The sequence below is a fragment of the Suricata suricatta genome, chromosome 5, assembly GCF_006229205.1.
Source record: "Suricata suricatta isolate VVHF042 chromosome 5, meerkat_22Aug2017_6uvM2_HiC, whole genome shotgun sequence".
NCBI lineage: Eukaryota > Metazoa > Chordata > Mammalia > Carnivora > Herpestidae > Suricata > Suricata suricatta.
In genome coordinates, this window is record NC_043704.1 from 4117026 (window position 1) to 4139514 (window position 22489).

The 22489-nt window shown below is 61.1% G+C and overlaps 1 protein-coding gene across 1 annotated transcript in view; it reads right to left on the reverse strand.

Moving 5' to 3' along the window:
- The window catches only part of PRDM15 (PR/SET domain 15), a 47466-nt gene that overhangs the window by 18051 nt on the left and 6926 nt on the right, over positions 1-22489 (reverse strand). The window contains exons 5-18 of the mRNA XM_029940619.1: positions 19910-20162; positions 14486-14587; positions 13087-13311; positions 11471-11600; positions 9968-10158; positions 9789-9883; positions 9236-9323; positions 6399-6566; positions 4039-4133; positions 3111-3242; positions 2149-2283; positions 1390-1553; positions 483-562; positions 28-147 (exon numbers count right to left, since the gene is read on the reverse strand). Of these exons, the coding sequence (XP_029796479.1) occupies positions 28-147; positions 483-562; positions 1390-1553; positions 2149-2283; positions 3111-3242; positions 4039-4133; positions 6399-6566; positions 9236-9323; positions 9789-9883; positions 9968-10158; positions 11471-11600; positions 13087-13311; positions 14486-14587; positions 19910-20162 (1978 nt within the window). The remainder of the gene's footprint in view (positions 1-27; positions 148-482; positions 563-1389; positions 1554-2148; positions 2284-3110; positions 3243-4038; positions 4134-6398; positions 6567-9235; positions 9324-9788; positions 9884-9967; positions 10159-11470; positions 11601-13086; positions 13312-14485; positions 14588-19909; positions 20163-22489) is intronic.

Genomic DNA, 22489 nt, shown 5'->3' on the forward strand with positions numbered 1-22489 from the left:
CCCCCGCGGCGCCCCGCCCCCGCGTACCTTTACCGCACTCGGCGCACAGGTACTCCCGGATGTTGTCGTGCACGCGCATGTGCTCTTTCAGCATGTCCTTCCGCGCGAATGACTTCCCGCACTGCTCGCAGGCGTGGCTTTTCACACCTGCAAGCACACCAGCATTTCGACCTGCGACCCCCACGGGACCTCTGCTTGGGCTCTGTACCCCTAAGAAGGTCCCCAGGAGCCACCTCGACCACGGGGCAGGGGACCTAGCTGGGGACGGAGGCAGCGGCAAGGACGCACCGACAGGGGAGGCCAGAGAACGCGCGGAGGCGGGGGGGTGGGTGGGTGGGTGGATGGATGGATGGGTGTGTGTGTGTGTGTGTGTGTGTGTGTGTGTGTGTCCGTGCGCGCCACAGCAGGGAGCGTGGGGCCAGGCCCCCGCGGCGGGGCAGCACACACCCCGGGCCTGCCCCGGTCCCACGGCAGGGCGCTACCTGTGTGGATGAGTTTGTGGCGCTCCAGGTTCCCGATGCTGTTGAAGATGCGCCCGCAGATCTCGCAGGGGTGGATGTACCTGCAAGTAGACGCGAGCCTCAGGACCGGCCCCGAGGCCCGTCCTCACAAAGGGCTTGCAACAAAGAGGCCACGTGGAGGGCACCAGACACAAACATTTCAGCCTCTGATACGGGTTGAACTGTGCACCCTTCAAACTCTACAGGCTGGAGGCCTGACTCCGTCCTCCATAATATGACCCCACGTGGAAATGGTCTGCACAGAGGTCATGAAGTGAAACATAGGGTCATCAGGGCGGCCCTACGCCAGGATGGCTGATGTCCTCACCGGAAGGGGAAACTGGGACACAGATGTGCACAGGGGGCCGAGGGAGGTGGGAAGCCCGGGGCAGCTGCCCCTTTGTGGCCTCCAGAGGAAGCGGCCCTGCGGCCCCTGATCTCACACTGCGGGGTGCAGGGCTGACCTCGCACGTCCTCACCGTGCGGGCGGCCCACGGCCGTGTTCCCGCAGCCCGAGCTGACCACTCTGGCCTCTACACAGGGTGGCCCGCTCGCTCCTGAACATGGCACTGACCACGGGCCACAGCCCAATGCCGCGCCCCGGGGACCTAATCACAGTGGGGAAACGGGGTGCCTGGAGTCCCGCATGCAAGCCTAGAACCGCACTGTTACGCTGCGGCACTGCCGACCTGTGCAGTGAAGCCAGGGGGGTGAGGGAGGCAGGACCCACCGCAAGCGGGATTAGGGAGGCAAGCATGCTGCCCTCAAGCCCCGGCCATGGGGCTCCCAGGGGAGACACACTCCCCGCGGAGCACCTGACTTCCCGCAAGGAACACGCCCCCTCTGGCATCGTGCCAGGCCCTGGAGCCCCAGCCCTGCGAGGCCTCACTTCTGCACGTTGGGGTCCGGCAGGTTCTCCCGGTGGATGACCATGTGGGCGTGGTAGGTGGCCTTCAGGGCGAAGCGGCGGTTGCAGATGCTGCAGCCGTAGCCCTTCTCCTTGTGCACCTCCATGATGTGCTTCAGGTACTCCTTCCCGCGGCCGAAGGTCAGCTGCCGACAGGTGCACCACTCACACCCGCGCTCGGCCTCCCGCCCTCCAGCGCCGAGGCAGGGTGACAGCCCGCCACCCAGGTCGGACAGCAAGGACTCTTGAGGGCAGGGCCAGTGCCAGGCAACTGAACTGTGTGGGGCAGGGGTAGGCGGGCAACGTGCAGGCCAGCTGCTCCCCCCTCCAGACGCGCCAGCACCTGGGCCCTCTCCTGCTCCCCACGGCGCGGCCTCCCTGACACCGCACAGCCAAGTGCCCTGACGCATGCGCAGCTGAGCGGGAACCCGCACTAGGCAGGGAGCGAACTGCATCTTTCCCGAGCAGGGACGCCTAAGGCGGGCCCAGCGCTCATGAGGCAAGGAAATGAGCATGTGCCATCCGGCTCGAGATGGGCCTCCCCAACCCCCACCCTGCACGGCCTCCAGAGAGGGGTTCCCCACTACCCCCAACCCGGGTCAGTCGCACACTGCACGCAGACCAGCCACCAGAGGCTCTGAACCGCGGTCCGTGCGCAGAGGGAGAGCCGCACCCACCACCCCAGAGAAGCCACCCGATCCGTCTGCCGGAGGAGCCTCCTTCCCGTGGGCCGGCCCCTACCTGACACCGCTTGCAGCTGTACTTGTGAGGCTCCGAGTCCGCGCTGGCGTCCGAGTTGTCGTCATTCTCTTCCGAGGAGATGCCGATCTTGCCGATGAACTCCTCCCTCTGGTGGTCGTCCATCAGCGCGATGTCCTGGAAAACACAGCGGCAAGGTCCGGCTTCCCGCACGGGCACAGAAGCGCTGACGGGTTCCTCACAGCCAGCAGCGACCCCAGCCCGCCGTCGGAGGGCAGGCACTGGACCCCAGCCTGCTGTCGGCGCCTAAGCCCCTGACCAGAGTCGCACACCCGCGGGTGGGTGCTCACACCGCCAGGCTCTTCACTGCGCTGGGCCCAATTTAATCCTCAGGAAGCCGTGTTTCCATGACAGGTGAGAAACAGAGGCTCAGGAGGGGACAGACTCGCATCCCAGGTCCCAGTAGGGTCTAAGTGCCAACACCCGCCCCCCCCCCGCCCCTGCCCCCAACTAAAGCTCCCAGATACTCTTGGGTCCTTCCATGTGGCTCAGCACCTGCACTGGGAAGACTCTCACACTCATGCTTCACACACACACACACCCGCCTTTGACTCACACCTTCTCGGTGAAACCCCAACCCGCACTCAGGCCAGGCCTGCCAGGGGTCCTGCGCTGCGGGCAGGCGGCTCCGAGCGCACACGGGCTCACCATCCTCCGCTGGCCTGGCCACCACCTACTGCTTCCTCATTCGCTGCCTGGATCAGCACTTCTGCCCCTGAAGACGACCCCATCTCCACTGCTGCCCCCCAACCCCTCCCCTGGGAGACACTCAGAATGGAGGGACTGCTGGAGAGTCCAGCAGAGGGGACTCTGATGGGTGCGGTGAGGGTCGAAAAAGCCCAAGTGAAGAGAGGGGATGGAGCCAAGCTGAGGAGCATTCAGGGTGCTGGCCCTGAGGGCCCACCACGCCTGCTGCGAGCCCACGGACAGGGCGGCGCCGGCACCTTGAAGTGGACGTGGATGTGGTCCCTGAGCACGTCCACGCGGAAGAACCTGCGGCCGCAGATCTCGCACGTGTACTTCTTGTCGCCGTGCGTCAGCAGGTGCTTGTTCATGTTGCTCCTGCAGGAGAACACCTGCGGGCGGGGGCGGGGCCTGAGCAGCCGCACAAGCGGGGCCGGCTCCCCCGGACCCCTCCCGGCTGCTAGGGCGACCAGCAGACCAGAGCGCACAGTTGTCTACGCACGGTCCTGCGTGATCGCAGAGACCCAACCATCCTGCCGACTCCACCGCCACGGGACTCCCTCCCTTCACTGTGTCACCGGGACGTGGCCTATGCAGCCAGTAAACAGAAACAGCCGCGCTTTTCTGAAAACTGGCATCCAAGAAGAGTCCCCTCCCCTGTGCCCCGAGCTTCGGCACAGGCCGCGTGCACTGTCCCACCGTGCCGTTTCCAGCTGCGTGATGGACGTGGAGACTCAGGCACTGGCCTCCCCTCGCCCGCTGGGGCCGGGCTGGCACGCGGTGGCCCTGCGGCCTCCGTCACATAGCTCAGAGGACAAGATGGCAGCAGAGGCCACCTGCAGGGCTCCGCTGGTCTGGGAGTCTCTGTCCGGACGGCCAGTCCTGGGGGCCACGGAGACCCTGAGCACAGGTGTCCCGAGCCTGTCTGCCCCACGCGCTCCAGGAGGACTCGGGAGGTGAGCGAAGGGGCGCAACTGACAAGGAACAGGTGGCTACTATTTTCATGGTGACCCGGGACCAACCACCCCATGACCACAGCTCTGGGGTGCTGGGTGGGAAGCTGACTCGACAGATGGGGAGGGGCACCTGGGAAGGGGAGGGGCAGGGCCAGTAGGTCAAGGCAGACGGTAAAGACAAGAAGGGGTCAGAAGCAGCAAAAACTTGGTGTTAGCCACACCGGAGCATCACCTTGCCACACACGGGGCATCCCGAGGGCTCCTTCTTGTAGCGGACCAGGTTCTCGCCGCCGGCGTCCAGGTCCTCCCTCTTCACCCGCCGCACGCCTGGAATGCCGGCCCCCGAGCGAGAGAGTGAGCACAGCGCGCACGCCGGACACCTGCCGCAAGGCCAGCGTGGCCGCTGGACAGTGAGTGCGAGAGCGGAGCCTGGCCCGGGACGCGGCCACACTATGCTGCTCCGACCAGCTCCAGGGAGGAACAGCTGCGTGTGCCCCCGGGAGTCGGCGGCACAGTCCGCGCATCTGAAGCGTTTGGCGGTGCAGGCAGTGCGGGTGTGGAGGTTTAAGTGTAGGAGGGCTGCCCGGTGCTGACGCCAGGGAAAGGGCTTTCGTTCGAGTCCCAAGGCAAAGGTCGGATTCTGAGGCGTGACGTTTTTTTATTAAAAAGACACCACTATTTATCCTCGCAAACTAAATCGGTTGATCAGGGAGATAATGACCAATGACGGTAAGCCCCTTGCGGTTTTAAGACATAACTGTTCTTAACTGGGATCAAAACAGATTGTTAGAAGTTTGCACTTCTAACAGGTAATCTTAGAGGAAAAGAGAGTTATTCTCTCACGTTTCCTTCTACACAGATGACCCATTCTGGAACATTCCTGCATCCCATGGTGTGAATGCAGAGCTGGACTGAAGACCACCCAGCAAGCTGACATGAATACATCATTCTCCAGAAGGTTCCCAGTGGCATAAAACGCATCAGATCTGAAGCAGTGGTTGGGACTATGCTCCCGTGAAAAAGAAAACACCATGGAATGAGTTAGTTTGTTCCTGCAGTAAATGATCTGACTGTCTTATCTGTTGTAAAACGCGGTAAAATCAAGCCCAGGAACCTGTCCATCGGGGAACCCTGAGGGCAGCACTGACGGCGACCGGCTTTACCAGCAGGGTCTGGTTCAGCCACCCGCCAGCCTACAGTGTCGGGCAGAAAGCCTGTTCCCGCTGCATAGGTGAGGAAACTGAGGCACAGTGGCTCGCCCAAGGCCATCCAGTCACTACACTAAGTGGGTGCCAGGTTTGGCTGGAGGCGCAAGTGCGCCACCTACGGGTCACAGAGGGAAACAGATCTCATGAAGCTGCCGGAAAGACATACAGGTGAAAAAACCGGATGCAAAAATTACACATATGTGACCCGCCTTATTTTGAAAAGGCACACTGACGCGTGTACACACATCTTTGTGCGGGATAGTTACACTTCTCACATGATTCTGCTTTCTTTTTCACCAAGCATGTACCTCATCTGCAATTCTTTATAAAATGATTCTTTTTGAACTTTCATAGACAGGTGCTCCGGTCGGTGGGTGTCACTTACTGACAGCTGGTCAGCAAGAGACAAGGGGCTTCTAGAGGAAAAGCCAGGATTACACAACTAGAATGCCGATGGCAAGAGGGTCTGACTGAGCGGCTCCAAAACAGAGTCTGGGCATCACCCGAAGCCCGGGCGCATCCCCACAGCCGGTCCCGTGCCTTCCCACTCGGGGCTCCTGTCTGCGCAGCTCAGAGCCCGCCCTGTGGGGCCACCCACTCCTCACGTCCACCCCGTAACCGACCCCACTGACGTCCGTCCTCTTCCTGCACCTGGCTTCCTGGGGACCTGCCACACGGACAGGCAGCCCCCCGGCCCCCCTGGGCCATCTGGGGCCTGGAGGGAGGAGGATGTGGAATGAGGGAGAAACTACTTAGGGCCCTGGACAACAGCACCTGCCCAGAACATTCTGCTCCATGCACGAGGCTGAAAGCACACCCCGTACACAATTTCATATGCCGTTTCTCCCCTACTCTCATACTGAAGCACTAAATGCTCTTAATGAATGCATAGTATTCAATCTTATGAAGAATCAGTTTTTGGGGGCAGCTGGGTGGCTCAGTCGGTTAAGCATCTGACTTCAGCTCAGGTCATGATCTCACAGTTTGTGAGTTCAAGCCCCACATCGGGCTCTGCACCGACAGCTCAGAGCCTGGAGCCTGCTTCAGATTCTGTGTTTCCCTCTCTTCTTCCCTCTCCTCCCCCGCTCATGCTCTTTCAAATATAAATAACCATTAAAAAATTATTTTAAAAAATCAGGTTTTGTTTAGACTCTTTCCCCACCATGGAACCTTCAGGACGTTTCCAAGCGTTCCCGCTGACACAGCACTGTTAAGCCCCCTAGGCACCTCTCTGCCAGAGGAAACAGAGGTGGCAGATGGTGGGTGTGGCCGGTCCCTCGGCACAGGGGAGGGCGCCCGCCCGCCCCACCACGCCCCGCCCCCAAGCCCCGCCCAGGGCCAGCGCTCACCCCGCCCCCGAGCCCCGCCCAGGGCCGGTGCTCACCTTCCAGGTGCCTCCGCTGGTGGTCAAGCATGACGTCCTTGCGGTAGAACATTTTGTTGCAGACCTCACAAGCAAACTTCTTGTCCCCGTGCTTCTTCTTGTGCTTGGAGAGGTTACTGTTGGTGGAGAAGAATCTGAAACACATCTCACATTGGAACGTCTTGTCATCTGTCCGGAGAGCAAGCAGACACACGGCAACTTTTAGGTAAATGACACCGAATGCAGGATCGGCATCCTGGCTGTGGGAATGGCAAGGAGGCCCCGGTGACAGGCAGAGGCGCACGAGGGCCCCACGGCTAGGAAAAGCCATCGTCTGCACTGCAGCAGCCCATGGCTGAGCCGGCTGGGCCTCGCTGAGGAAGACAGACACCAGCTGCTCTCTGTCACTGCCAGGCCACCCCTACAGTCACCCCCGCCCCCCACGCCCCCAGTCATCCGGGCGTGATTCTGCATGAGAGAGGGCTGACCTACCACCGACTTGGCCCTCACCCTCCACCCACCCTCACTGCAGCCCCGACCCTGAAGCTGTGTCCTTCTGGCCCCAGGCTGAGCCCCCACCTGTCACCTGCCCCTTTTCTGCTACCTCCCCATCCCACACGCACAAATGCCGGATTTCCGCCACCATTCACAGGACTGTCTTGCTCTAGGTGCCTCATTGGGAGGCACCCCCCCCCCATACACACTCTCTCTCTCTCTCTCTCTCTCTCTCTCTCTCTCTCACACACACACACACACACACACACACACACACACACACAGGTCTCTGGGACCTGAGAGCCATGGAAGGTACAGCGCTGTCCCCAGAGCTTCAGCTTTCTGTCCCAAGTGCCACCCCGTGCCTGCACTCCTAACTGTCCTTGATGGCTAAGCTTTCCAGGACCAGCCTGCCACACTGCAGGTGGCTGTTCCCACCGATGCACACACACGTCACCAGTGCAGGAGTCCAGACGGGCGCCTGGTCCCAACGATAACCTGCCACCAGGTCTACGTTTATGTTTCAATAAAATGCAGCAACTAAGAGCGAATGGGACCCGGTGCGAGTGTGGGGACAGGGACCGGGGTGGGGTGCTTGGATGTGAGCCTCTGCTGCAGAAGGACAGGCCCTGCCGAGCAGCGCCCGGGGAGAACCCTGTGGTCCACACGTCAGCAAGTTTCCCCGACGCATATAACTCTAGGGTCCCACGGCTCCAGAAGACATGCCCTCCTAACTCGAACGTTGTGGGAAACAGGAGACTGAGTGCAACTCATCTGTGACTTGAGTGAGATCGGGTCCAAGTTACTCTGTTCTCTTTTTTTGTTGTTGTTAACTTTTTTTAATGTTTATTTTTGAGAAACAGCACGAGCAGGAAGGAGCAGAAAGAGAGAGAGACACAGAATCGGAAGCAGGCTCCAGGCTCTGAGCTGTCAGCACAGAGCCCGACGCGGGGCTCGAACCCACGAACCGTGAGATCCTAATTTGAGCCGAAGTTAGGCACTTAACTGACTGAGCCCCCCAAGCGCCCCATTGTTCTTCCTTTTCCATCTGAAACTTCTAACCTTGGAGATGAGAGAGAAGATATACCTTAATTCACTGCTACGGTTATTTCCATGTAATGAAAGGAAGGCCTGGTTTAACAGGCCCTTTAGCTGACATGTACCAAGAGCTGCTCTGAGTTCTTCTATTACTTTGTTCCATTTGTGTCCAGAGACACAGAGATGAAAAGAGACCAACTTGTGCCCCTGGGGTGGAGGCTACCCCACCAAACACCGGAGGGCCTGGGAGGGCCTGGGACTTCTCTGCACTCACGCAGAGCCGCAAGTGGCCACGTGGGGCGCCAACCTGACTCGGGCCAAGAACGCAGCCGAGGCTCCTGACCCTGGAAACAGCGGGGGGGCTGTGCCCCAGATTTGAGGGCACTCCTGGGGTGCACAGCTCAGAATGCACATGCGCAGCACACTGCCAGTGCGCCTGGAGGCTTCCAAGGCCACCACTCCATGCCGTGGCTGGCGCAGAGCAGGCAGAGCTCAGGAGAAAAGAGACTTGCCCGCCCTCGGCAGGGCCCTGTCTCGGGGGCGGGGCGCCGTGGAGGAACGAGCCCTGGCTGCAGACCAAAGCCTTTGGACCCGAGCAAACACGGGGGCCAGCAGGTGCCTGGGGGCGGGAGCTGGCCCCGTGGGCGGCCAGGGGATATTCAGCTCATGCCGGTTAAAGGGTCTCTGAGAAATGGGGGGTGAGAACTAGCAGGTACAGGCGGTGCACGGAGGGGCCGACAGGAAGGGGGTTCGAACCGAAGGCCAGGCTGACAGGTGTCTGAGCCGCCCACCTTCTCGGCCATGCTGGACCCCCTCACCCACCCAGTGCTCCGTTGACGCCCTTCTGGGGGGAGCCTGAGCTCAGCCAGGGCCTGCGACGGGCACCCAGGCCCCTTGGCTACAGGTCTGTGCTGCAAGTGTGCTGGCGGGTGGCCACGTGAGTAAGCGAGCTGGTCCTGTGCTCTCGGGACTGGGGACAGAGCAGGCTCAGAGAAAACCACCACGGTCTGTCCTGGGCGCCGGCGGGCTCGGCGGGTGGCGAGCGCGGACGGCGGAGGGGAGCCTTCCAGCCAGCGAGGCGGCGCTCCCATCCTCACACCCGCCCCCCCAGGCACGGCTCCCGTGGTCCCGGGCACCCGCACCTCTGCCCACGTTCTCAGGACGGGGGGGGGGGGGGGGGGGCACAGCATCTCCTGGAGTCCAGAGGCCCCTCCCACCGGCATCTCCTTCAGAACCCGTGGCCTCGGCTGGGAGGGGACGCGGATGGAGCCGGGTGAGAGCGCGCTGTCGGTGTGCAGCGCCGTGTCCGTGGGCAGCCCGCTCACCTGTCCTGCAGTTGTGGAACTCCAGCGCACTCTCGATGCGGAACGTCTTCTCGCAGGTGCCGCAGCGGTGCCTGTACTCACCGTCCACCTGGGGACAGGGCAGCACGTCGGGGGAGGGGCGGGGCGGCCCGACCTTGACCTGCCTCTCGCAGATCCAAGTGCACAAGGTCTCTGTCACCGTCCTGCTCTATGTCTCTGTCCTACTCTGTGTCACCGTCCTGGTCTCTGTCATTGTCCTGCTCTGTGTCACCATCCTGGTCTCCATCACTATCCTGCTCTGTCACCGTCCTGTTCTCCATCACTGTCCTGGTTTTGTCACCATCCTGCTCTCTGTCACCGTCCTGCTCTGTGACTGTCCACTACTCTCCTACACGATTTGGGAATGTGAACAAGTTCTTACTCTTGCCATCCACCTGCCCAGGAAGAATGCCCGCTTGGGGACCCTCCCTCTCCTACCGCCTGCCCCCTGCACCTCCTCCCGCACCCTGGTGACTCCGCCTTCCTTCCCAGTGGCCCCTGCCCCAGGCCAGCCCGGAGCCCGGGGCGCACGCACCTCATTCCTGCTGTGCTTGTAGGACACGTGCTGCTTCAGGCTCTCCTTGCGGCTGAACAGCTTGGCACACTCCTCGCATTTAAACAGCTTGTCACCTAAGGGCCGACGCAAAGCTGGTTCATGACTCTGGCGAGTCCCCGGACCTCCCCCAGCCCCGGGCGGGCGCCACGGGCACTCACCGTGCGAGCGCACGTGCCTACTCAGGTTGCTGCTGTTCTGGAAGACCTTGCTGCAGATGCTGCACTGGTAGACCCGCCTGTGCTCCCCCAGCTGCCCCAGCTGCCGGACCAGCTTCCTCCGGACGCCGTGCCGGCTCGACAGGAGCAGGCTCCGCTTGAGGGCAAGGCCTCCGCTCTGATGATGTGGGAACCTGCTGCGTTAGATAGACACCTGGTAAGACATGGGCCACGTGCTTTGTGGAAGACGGGCAAGGTCACCACCACCTTGGAGGGCACTTCTCCAAAACTCGCCGGCTTGCCGCGGGGAAGGAGGGTGGGCACGCAGGCACCCACCCGGCTTCAGGGGACCCTGGACGGGGCATGCCCTGAGTGTCCAATGGCATCGTCAGTGTTTTCTGTACGGCCAGACACTTGACTGCCTCTTCACCCTGGCCACCAGGATGCTCTCAGTTTATGCCCTGGGAAAACCCAGCTTCTCTTGGTCGGTCTGGCCTCTGCTCTGTTTTCTACTTTCTCTGACCCTGATTTTTAAAAACTTCTTCTCCCATTTAAACATCTTTCTGACAGAAAGCGACAGATTTTCTCTGGGCAGTCATGGTAGGTTAGCGAACAGGTGACCTGGCCCCGGTCTGCACGGGCTCCCAGACCGGACGGGGCCAGGTGCGTCGTGGAAACAGTAAGAGGCCCTCCAATAAAGCCCAAGAAGAAATTATCAGCAGCTTATTCAACGTCAGAGCAGAGATTTACCCAGGAATGACAACTAGAATACAAAATATTTTCATCGTTCACAAAAACAAAAACAAAACCCCCCAAAAAACCAAAAACCACAGCACAGTGTTAAATTTACAGAAATTAAAACACAAAACTATCCTGTAACAGCAGCGCTGCTCACACCAGCCACAAGGTGGAAACAGCCCAGGTGCCCCTGGACGGAGGAGTGACAGCCTGGGGACGGAAGGGCAGTCCGACACCTGTTCCAACACGACAAGTCCCAAGCATGTCATGCCAAGCGCCACGGGCTTGGCACGGCAGGACCAGCAGTGGGCCTGGCTGCGCCCAGACCAGGAACCTCTCATAAGGTGCCTTGGTCCTCACGGACAGGGATGGGAGGGAGTGCGGGACGGGGGGGCATGGGCAGTCAGTGTTCCATGAGGACTGAGTTTCAGTCGAGGAGGATGGAAAGTTCTGGAGACAGACGGTGCTGGAGGCCGCACAGAATGTGGATGCACTTAGCGGCACAGAACTGTGCACCTGGACGTGGCTAAGATGGTAAACTGCGCTTAACTGTCTTCCCGGTAAACGTGCTATTTTGCTCCTCAGTTCTGGAAGGATCCGGCCACTTCCCAAGCACACCCTTTCTTCCCACAAGGAGAGGCACCTCCCCGCTCGGGGCCCCCGCCGTCCCCACGGCCATCCCAGCACCGCAGCCCCCCCCCCCGGGGGCCCCCCCCCCCCCCCCGCCGCCGTCTACACGGGCCGTCCCGGCGCCGCAGCAGGACTCACTTTGGCACTGAACTGGCGTCGCCCGCAGTGGAGGCCAGCTTCCCCAGAACCAGCTCCATGATCCGCTCATCCGGCGCCGCCGTCACTGGCTCATCCGGTGGGACCTCGGTGATGATCTCTGCCACTTGGTCTGCGTGAAGGGGACGTGAGTGCAGTATTACCACGGGGGGCAGGGGACAGGCCACAACCAAACCCACACGAGGCACCCAGCGGACCTCAGCCAGGCCGAAGTCACAGACACGCGTCACAAGACACACACAGGGAAGAAAAGGAAAGAAAAACCAGCGATGTTTCGGAATCCACACATTTACCTGTTCAGAAAAAGCAACGTGTTATTCTTGGCTTGAAACTGAAGTTATAATTTGTGATATTTTCTAAAAGCGCAGCAGGGACACGATTTCAGTCCCTTTCACACCAACCCAAAACAAAACGTTCTGATCCACAGCGGGACCTTTACACTCGTTAACTTAGTCCTAACAGAGATTTGGAAATACTAACTTTTAAAAACAGACAACTACCCTGAGTGTGTTCAAAAGCAGAGAATCATGTTGAACGAGAGCCAAATGCCAAACAATCGCACTAACAGGCGTCCTGGCCCGAGCCTCGGACGATGCACTACGGGAGCCAGCGCCCGAGAACGCAGCCAGAGGGTTCCGCCACTCCGCCTGCTACGCGTCCTAATGCAACCAGTAAGTAGGAAGTAACCACCGAGAGCTCTCTACCTGTGGGAGAGTGAGAGGGACGCTGTCCGGGGGAAGTTAACCCCGTCCGTCCCTCAGTTCCGAGTGGAACACGAACTCAGAGCTGGCGGCAGGGCGGGGGAACCCACGTCCCGTGAAGGCTGCTCCTCCCTATGAATTCTTTTCCGCTCTGGGAAGGAAGTGCTGCTTCTCGCTCTCAGAAGACAGAGCCCGGGCTCCAGCAGACAGCAAAGAAGCGCGCTCACGGTCAGTACAAAGGCAGGGAGGGGCCCTGGCGCCCCGTGCTGTCTTGACGCGTGACACCCACCAGGAGTCTGCGGGCTCCAGGCAGAGCTGGCAGAGGTCGTGGGCACCCAAGAAGTGGGTCAGGGTCCCTCCAGACTCCGCTGTGGGTCCCATCACAGAGGACGGGCCCAGCCACAGCCCACGCACAGCGGGCAGAGGGAACGGCAGCACATCGACAGCGACCCAAGGCCAGAAACCCAACATGGGTGGGCCTTACGCCACATGCCATGTGCAAGACACGGGCACAGAAAGAGGTATGCGTGTGAAATCCCAGGATGGATGAGCCTGAGTCCCGCAGACGAGGAGGGAGTCCGGGGAGATGGCAATGCCCTCTGCCCTGCTGGGGCGCCGGGGACCCCTGTCAATGTCAGTCTGCACACTGTAGTCACGGCCGCGGCACAGAGGGACTGTGCTCTCAGAGAGCTGCTTGAGGGGGAGGAGAAAGGCCAGGTGCCCTCCATGTGGCCTGTCTGTGCTGAGTCTTCCCACCTGCTGCCCCCCATCCTGGGCCACCCCCCACCCGCCGGCCTCCCTTCTTGAGACCACTCCCCCACCTGCCGTACCCCCTCCCAGGACCTCTGCCACCTGGCGGCCCTGCCCCCCCCCCCCCAACCAAGGACCAGCCCTCACCTGCCGGCTCCTTGCCTTCTATAATGTCTAGCGGCTGCTCAGGCTTTGATGCTTTGGGTTTTCTCCCCCTTCGAGGCTTTTTCTTCTGCTCTTTGGGGGCACTGCCGCTCTTGGGCACGGTGGGAGGCTCCCCCCGGGGCGCGTCTGGCTCCTTCTGGGGTGCGGCTGCGTGCTGGCCGGCCGAGGGCAGGCTCCGGGCCTGGTCCAGGTGCCCCAGCAGGTGCTCTGCAGGAGGGGACAGGCGCACCAGGACGCTGAGGCGGCCCGCAGCGCGGCCCACCTCCGCCCCGTCCTGTGTGCCCGTCTGTTTGTAACTTCACTTGCTGATCTGTGTCCTCTTGGAGGCCAGTTAACTATTTCCCCCGCTTTTGCAAACAAAAGCATTTTCGCTGCACCAAAGGCGACTACTATTTTAAAAGTAAACGAGGTGATAAAAACAGGGCAGGTCCACCAGGCACCCACGCACACGGCTGTATAAAAAGTCCAGGAACGTGCACACACGCGTGTGCACGCCAACGCCGTGGGGGTCCCGACACGGCAGCGTGGCTCCCAGAGGCCGTGTCCCAGGAGACACCTGCTGTCCTCTTTGCACTCACTCGTACGCTTTCATCTTTATGAGGAATTCACAATACGATTACTTAAAAATGCAGCCTCTAAAGAGAAATAATTCAGCTCCCGATGAACAAAATTGTCTTTAAAAACACAGCACAAAAACCCCTTTTGCTTTTCTCTCAACTGAGAACAGCCGTCCAAGACCTCGCAGGAAGAAGGGGCTCCAGAGCCGCAGCGAGCAGGCAGGCAGGACGGCCCGGAGCTGAAGAACTGACAAGGTCCGCACGCAGGGGCACGTGCGGCTCGGGTGGGCTGGGGGGGCAGGGCAGCGCAGAGGGGGAGGGGTGTTCCGACGACCGAGGGTGCTTGGGCCCCCGGCTGGGCCATGGCCGGTTCTCCCCACTGTGAATCTCAGCGGGCTCGCACGGCCGTCAGTGGAAACTGGGCGCCGCTGGTCTCCCCGTTCCATGTTTGGGGGCGTGTGCTGGGCCAGCGCCCTCGAGGGGCCGGGGCGTGGGAGGGAAAGAAACCAAAAACCCAAACACCGTGTCACGTGCCGCATGTCACAGGCCTGGTACTCGGGCCATGCAGCGGAGCGAGGCGTCCAGGAGCCCACCTGGCCGCGCACCCCCGGGCAGACCGGATAAAACAGAGACTTGACCGCCCCTGAAGCGCACGGCGGGAACGTGGAGTCTGAGTGTAACAGCAGGTGAGGCCGCGGCTGGGGTACAGGCGGCATCGCAGGGTGAGCTGCTCACAGCCCGCCGGCCACGCATTGCCGCCTGTCCGCAGGGACCGCGTGGAAGGGGCCACACAGCGGTCGCCACCCCCCCTCCCCAGCACTCACCATTCAGCAGCTGCAGCTCCAGGAAGGTGGCGGAGCACACCTTACACGCCCACGGGCTGGGCTCCGCCTCCACCGCAGCGCTGCCTCCCGGGCTCCCTGCAGCTTCAAACAGCAAGGGACAGGGTGACACACGGCAGCTCGTGTCCCGGGGCCCAGGCCACAGAGGACAGGCCCGTCCTCACCCACGTCCCCGGCGTGGGGGTCACAACACCCCCACCCCCTCAGCTCTTCCAGCATGCCAGGCTCTGCGGCCCGTCCGGAGCTTAGCGTGCGTGGATTCCTTCGGTCCCCATGTCACGGGGGAGGAAACCAAGCACGGGGGGGGGGAGGGGGTAAGCGGTCTGATGGGACCACCACCGATCCCAGAAACGGGACTTCCTCCACGAAGCCCGACCAGCGGGACCAGATGCATCTCTTACAAGAGCAAGAAAAACACAAGCCCTACAGATCACACGGAGCTCCTCTCGCCGCTCTCTCTGGCTCCCGTGGAGCTGGCAGAGCCTCAAACAGGCTGTCAGTGTGGCCCCGGCTCCAACACAACTCTCCGTGCGGGGACACAGCGCTCTGAAAACACAGCGTGTCTGGGTCGCTGTCACCCCGCGGATTCAAGTGTGCAGTTTGTTTAATCTGCACTGGAATTTCAGCGGCTGCTGCTCCGGGCAGGTGGCCCCTCTTCCTCACACCCCGAAGAACTCTGGGGGGTTCCTAGCACAGGGGAGAGCCTGGCTGTGAGGGGGGACGGCAGCCTCCTTCGTAAAAATATTCCTCACGCTCCTGTGGGACCTCAAAGCAGGGCGTCCGGCAGCCGCCAGGGCTGGCCTGGGGCCACAAGCCCTCGCCACCGCCACAACCTGGCCACATCACGACCTAGCCTAGCACTCCAGGGGACACTCCTTCAACAGACTCCTGGGTTCCTGGGAAAAGCCACCCAGAACCGCAACTGCCCCTGCACTGGGTACCAGGACAAGCACGCCTCTTTCTGTGTCACCAACGTGTAACAAGGTTGCAAAGGAGGAAAGCAAAAGGCGTGTGTGATGTATCCTCCGACAGTCACAGACGGAGCTCCCCATGGCCGACGTGGGGGCAGCAGGGGTGGACGCTCGCCGCCAGCCAGCCCTCTGGCCTCCCAGGTATGGCCGCTGTCCCCTCATCGGGGGAGAACTCTATTTCCCTGAAACTCTTTAAAAGATCACAATTGTTAAGGACAAAGATCGGCCAACAATCAGAAGGCGGCTCCCTTCACTTTCATATCCAACAGAAAAGGAGCAACAGTGACACCGCATGGCCACGAACGTGTCACAGACGAGGGATGGCGAGGAAAATGCTTGAGATGGTCAGGTGAGGGGCGCCCAGGGGCTCAGGCCACTAAATGTCTGACTCTCCATCTCGGCTTAGGTACATGGGTTCGAGCCCTACATCGGGCTCTGTGTTGAGCAGGGAGCCCGCCTGGGTTTCACTCTCTCTCTCTCTCACTCTCTTTCTCTCTCTGCACCTCCCCTGCTCTCTCTCTCAAAATAAATATTAAAAAAAAAAAAAGACAGGGCGCCTGGGTGGCTCAGTCAGTTAGGCATCCGACTTCAGCTCAGGTCAGGTTCGTGAGTTCAAGCCCCACATCAGGTTGCTGCAGCAAGTGTACTTTGGATCCCCCCTCCCTCAAAATAAGTAAGTAAACATTAAAAAGAAAAAGACAGGGGTGCCTAGGTGACTCAGGGTTGAGCGTCCAACTTCAGCTCAGGTCACGCCCTCTCGCGGTTCAGGAGTTCGAGCCCACGCTAGGAACTCGCTGGCACCAAGCCTGCCAGCCTCAGGTCCTCCGCCCCTCCCCTGCTTGCGTTCTCCCCAAAATAAACAAACGTTAAAAAGAAGAAGAAGGCGGCGGCCCGGTGAGTTAGGAGCCCACACGGACATGTGGACAGGTGGCACGCCGCGGGCCGGCAGGCCTCACACGCGGGAAGAGGCTGGGCTTCTCTGAGGAGCGGACGCCCGGTGAGGCCCGGACGCTCCCGGGGCCTCCGTCAGCGGGGGCTGCCTGCTGTCACCAGGGCCGGGCGCAGAGCCCGGCGCGAGCCCTCGGGGCGGCTGGGAACTGCACGCCTCTGTCGAGACTCTGGGCTGGGCACGGAAACTGCTGTCGTAACGCAGGCCAGCCACACGAGGGCCACACTGCTTCTCCCTGCGTGCCGCGGGATGCTCGTCCCAAGTGCCAGAGCTGCGGAACTGGGGCTCGAAACGGTCTCCCAAACGGGATTGAACGTGCTTACACTTTATCTTTTCCATCACAAGAGCAGTGTGGGAGATCTGGTGACAAGGGCCGACGTGTGCCCCTCGCGCCTGCCCGGTTAGAGCCAAATGCTCCCTGGGCCTCTGTCAACGGCCCCCAGTCCCAGGTCTGTGCCCAGAAGAGAAACCGACTGTGCCGTGAGCTCCAGAAAAAAGAGAAAAATAAACCTACTACCAGGAGAAAGAACAGTAAGAATTTGTTTTTTTAAAGAGTGTGTCTGCCCATGTGATGGACACGGCTCCGAGTGTAGACGGCGGCTCCGGAGCGTCTACAAACTGGCCAATTTCTAGAACACACCTCGGAGGACAAGCCTGGAGCAAATCTGAAAGATGCAGAACGAACCTAGTGAGTTCTGCGCTTCTGTCACCAAGAAGCATTCTAAACAATTTCTGGGAAGACAGCTCCCCGTGCACTGGCCCAGCACGACTCTTCCAGAACACGCTGGGGTCCCTCAGGCCCACGCACCTTGCTTGGCCCCCCCGCCAACGGCCCCACGGCACAGCGATGGCCACAGGAGGCCCCCTTCCCTACAGGACCCTGCAGTGGCCGTGAGGCTGTGCAGACCGAGGCCTCAGCGCCGGGAAGGAGGGGTTACCCTCTCCCTACGCGGGGGACCTGGGCAGTCGGAATCACGCAGACGCCCAGCCTCCTGTACGTTCCAGGCCCCTCCCCACAGGTCTCGGCCCCCACACTGGTGTCTAAGATCCAGGCAGCGGTGGGCCCCTCACACGACTTCCGCAGGGCGAGGCGTCCAGAACTCACACCCAGGACGGCCGGGGGCCCCAGGCACTCAGCGCTGGAGCGGGGGTCCAGGGGCTCCGCTGTGCCAGGAGGGGCTTCGGGGAAGGGGCTGGCGGGAGACCAGAGTGGTGGCCCGGTCAGTGATGTACCATAGGCCGCAGGCACGACGGTGGACGTCCCGTGTCTCTGGGGGCTCCCAGCGCCGCCAGAGTGAAGCAGTCACTCAACAGGTGTAGGAAGTAAGGACCCGACCTAACCAGCACCTGACAGTGATCAAGACCTTTCAGGACATTTCTCTGAAATACCTGCTTGCTGCTCCCGCCCAGACGAGGTGTGAAGAGCCATCGGGTGTTTGGGACAGTTCAGAGTGTCTGCGTTGGTCATCTGCTGGCCCAGATCAAATACTCCTTTAGGGGGACCGCGCCTCCAGCCGACGCACTGCGATTACCAGTCGTGTCCCGTGCTCTCAGGAGCGCATGGAGGACGGACCACAGTCACCCCAGGCTGCCCCGGTGAGGGAACTGGGACAGAAGGAGCACGCAGCTGTCCGGTGGGCACAGGCTGAGCTCATTTCACCCAACTCCGCCTTGTCAATCTCCGCAACCGGTGAGAGACTTCTCCCGCAGGGAAAAGCAAGCGGAACTACAACTCTGGTAGGGGGCGGCAGCCTTGCTCTGACTGTGACCTTGAGGGTTGTGAGGGGTGAGACCTTAGGCAGGACATGACTCACATAGGTCAGCCTCTGGTAACCCAAACCCCAATGTGCAGTCCGGCTGGCCCCGGAGCACAGGCCGTAAAGGAATCCTGAACACCACGAAACCAGACCGGGAAGCCCCCGGTGACCTTGCACAGCCCCCATGAGCCTGGCCACGCCATGCTTGGAAATGACACCCGGCCCAGCAGGGTGCCTCGGCCAGGCACCCAGGTCCAGCAAATCCCAGGGGACGCGCTTAGGAACAGCTGGGTGAAAAGCGGTGGGTGTCTCCAAATTCTTCCTGTCGCCTTCGCTGCCGACATAAAGGACACCCCAAAAAGGCCGGAGTCTTCTCTGCAAATATCTCTGGGACCTTTACTGCCAACAGAGCCAGAGTGCAGGCCGTCTGGCTGCGTGGCCCCCACAAACGTTCCCCGAAAGCCTCAGTGGCTCCCAGCCCACGGCCCCCAGCCCGTAGTGGGTGGAAGGGTGGCCCTCTGAAATTCACACGCGCCTACGAGCTTCGGACAGGGTCTCTGCAGACGCAATTAAGGTCTGATGAGGTCATTCTGGAGCAGGGCAGACCCTAAATCCAGTGACTGCTGTCACGGTAAGAGAGAACACAGAGACATGGGGGAAAGAGAGTCCGCGTGAGGACATAGGCAGGGACCACGGTGACACATCTACAAGCCAAGGAAGGCCAAGGGCTGCCAGCAGCACAGAGGCCGGGGGAAGCCTCCAGAAGGAGGATCCAGTCCTGCCAACGCCTGCTCCTGGACATCAGGCCTCTGGGAAACGACCCACTTCTCTGCTACGGGCTGTGGTGCGTGGCGGACTCCTGTCCACACTCGCTGCTGTTGCAGGGACAGCCAGAAGGGCTCCAGGGGGGCTGTTCACGAGGCTCCACCACACGGCCCAGACCAGAACCTTCCAGATACAGAAGACCCTCACTCTGCAGAGCGGCTTCATGTCACAACACGCTCGGGATGAGGGGGACACCATTCTGTCGGAACCCTGTGCTGCGGGCGTCAGGAGAGAGTGCGGTTTGCCGCACGCCCGCCCAGCAAGTAACCATGGCAACAACAGGTGCATCCGGCCCAGGCGGCTCAGGTGGGGATGGGGCCCACTGGGCTCACTGGCCAGAGCCGGGCCACGTCAGCAGCGACCTCGCTCGGGCTCAGGCTGCACCAGGAAGCCTCACCACTGGGCAGGACGGACGAAGTTCCGTGGGCCCCTTCAGGAACTGACGCCCATACCCTGGGGCAGCAGGGCTTGGGCAAATCACACGCGTGGCCCTGGCGAGATCGTTCTTGGAACACACGCGCGCGCACTCGCGCAGGCACACACACGTGAGCACGCACCGCAAATCTGGAGGCGGCTGCCGAGAGGTGGGCAGATTCCGCACGGAAGCCTGACTCCTCCCCCTCCCCCGGTGTGGCTCAGGGCAGGTTCCCTCACCTCTCTGTGCTCCGTTTCCACTGCCCCAGAATGGAGACAATCGCCCCAGCTCGCGGTCCCTACCGCCCAGACGTCCCAGGGAGAGCGTTCCACCCACCAGCGCCAGGCCAGTGGCAGGCGCGGACCTCAAACGAGCAGAACAGGAGCCCCAACAACGAGGGTCAAGAGCGACGTGACCTCCCCTCCCCACACCCGGCCCGCGCGGCCAGGCGCCTGGGTCCCCCCAGTGAGGCCCGTGGGCAGCGCGTACCGTGGGCGCCGGCGCACGCCTGCTTCAGCATGGGCTTGTCCATCTTCTTGGCGTAAAAGGCCGCGTACCAGACGCGCAGCTCGGCGCCGGGGGGGATGTCCCTGGAGGTGGTGAAGTAGACGTCGTCGCCGTGCTGGAAGGCGGTCAGGTTCTGGTGCTCGGGCCCCGCCGCTGGCCGCACCAGCATCATCCAGTTACAGTCATCCTCGCTGGACGTGTCAAAGCACACGGGGTGCCCGTCCTTCTGGAACACCTGGGGGGGGGGGCACGGCCACCAAGGGCCAGGAGGGAGCTGATTATCCGCCCATCTGCAGGTCAACGTGCGTGTTTATGTGTGTGTGCGTGTGCTATGTGTGCATGGCCTGTGCATGCGTGTTTGCATGTGTGCAGGTACACCAGTGTGTGCATGCCTGTGTGTGTAGTGTGTGTGCACATGTCCATGTACTAGGTGTGTGTGTGCACATGTAAGCCTGCGTGCACGCACATGTGTGTGTAGTGTGTGTGTGTGGTCTTGCACACATGCCTGTGGTGTGCACATGTGCATGCGTGGTATGGGTGCATGCGTGTGCACGTGTGTGGTACATATGTGTGCATGCGTGACATGTGTGCATGTGTGTAGACGTGCATGTCTCGTGTGTGCACACACGCACGAGTGTGTGGTGACAGGAGGGTGCTAGGCTAGGGGCCCAGATCAGGCTCCAACAGAACCTGCTTCTGGGGGTCGTCGGGGACCTGAGACCCGTGCACAGAGCAGATGGGAACGGGGACATGTGGGTCTACTCGTGGTCCAGGTGCAGCGGCTGGACACTCAAGTTCCAGTCCGTCTGCAAGGAGCCGTAATGACAGGAGCTCCGTTCCTGGTCCTGGGGGCATCAGGATGCTGCGGTTCTAGTCCTTGATCAAATATCATCGGAACACCCGAGTTCTACTCCTGCTCCACACATCACCGGCACACCACAGCGCTCCAGGCGTCTCCCAGACATGTAAGCCTTACACCTGGTCCAGGCGTCACCCAGGCATGTAAGCCGAACCCCTGGTCCAGGTGTCCCCTGGACACGTAAGCTCTACATGTGGTCCAGGCGTCACCCGGACACGTGAAACGTGCCCATGGCCCAGCCAGGAAGGGAATGCGTATGTCCTGGGCGGGCACCAGGACACCTAGTTCCTCCCCGGCTCTGTTACAAGTGTGTCTGGTGACGTCAGTCAGTCCTTCTAAGCTGCGCCGCACCTGTAAGATGCAAAGATACTGGTGGACGCAAACGGGGGGAGAATCTCAGAAGTCCTGACGCTCGACGTGACCACACACGGGGTGGAGGGTCGTGCCCTCTTCTCCAGTGCAGTCACTGCTTCCTGGCTCCGGGCACCTCTCCCCGCCCTGGGCTTTCCCTGCGGGGGCTCCCCACCGCTAATGGGGTGGAGGCCCCTCTGAGGACGGAGCCCTCGGAAGCAGAGGGGTGGCCCAGGGCCTGGCCTCCCTGGCTGGCGTGGGATCTGCTCCCCGAGGGCCTCCACCCTCCTCACCGGACACAGCGCCGCTCGCTGCTGACGCGGTCCTGAAAATGACTCGGGATCAGACACACACCGCGATCGCCGAGTCACTGAAAGCCAAACGAGCACAAAGGACTTTTCTCAAAGGCGCGTCCGCCCGATGTGACTGTGCACCCGCGAGCCCTGGGCCCCGAGAAGGACACAGCCAGGGCTCGCGGGGCTTGGCCTCGGGCTTCTCCTACAACCTCTCTTTCTTTGCTTCTGTTTGCAAATAAATCAAACAGCTTTCCTTCCTCCCCATTCTGCTGAAATCTGCCTCATGAGCTCAACTTTTCCAAGAACTGCCCCAAACCCGAGGCTATGTGTCTCTGTGCGCCCGGAGACGGGGTCTCTGTGGAGGGCCTCTGGGAGGTCGCCGCTGTGGGAAGCCGCATAGGCCCGGCACCCTGGCCCTCACTGCCGGTGCCGCAGACGTTTCTGGAGGTGTACCTGGCCTGGCACACGCTGGCGGCAGGGCCAGAACAGGGTCCCGTGGCCTCCTGACCTTCAAGAACTCAAAGCCCTCCCTGTGACACACGACCATTCTGTTTTCTCCCCATTTCACACGAAAGCTGCATTTTCTCAGTCTGATGGGCTTCTAAGAGCTGCCCTATTTTGCACCAGCGTCTTACCGCCGCCTAAACACACCCTGTCCGTTTGGAAGCGCTCCACAAAGTGCGGTCGGAGGTGCGGGTGTGAGGTGCCTGGGCTCACCCAGCCCCGCGGGGACAGAAGCAGGGCTCTGAGGTCGCGCGGCAGCCCAGGTCGTGAGCATTCAGACTCTAATCTCACGCACATTTTAAATAACACTGGCAAAGTTGGAAATTACAAAAGACTAGCTTAACTTTGATGCTTTTATGATACAAAAACAAACTAAAATAGGGGCCCCTGGGTGGCTCAGTCAGTTAAGTGTCCGACTTCGGCTCAGGTCATGGTCTCAGGGTTCCTGGGTTTGAGCCCCACGTCGGGCTCTGTGCTGACAGCTCGGAGCCTGCTTGGGATTCTCTCTCCCTCTCTCTCTGCCCCTCCCCTCCCTTCAAAAAGAAACATTTA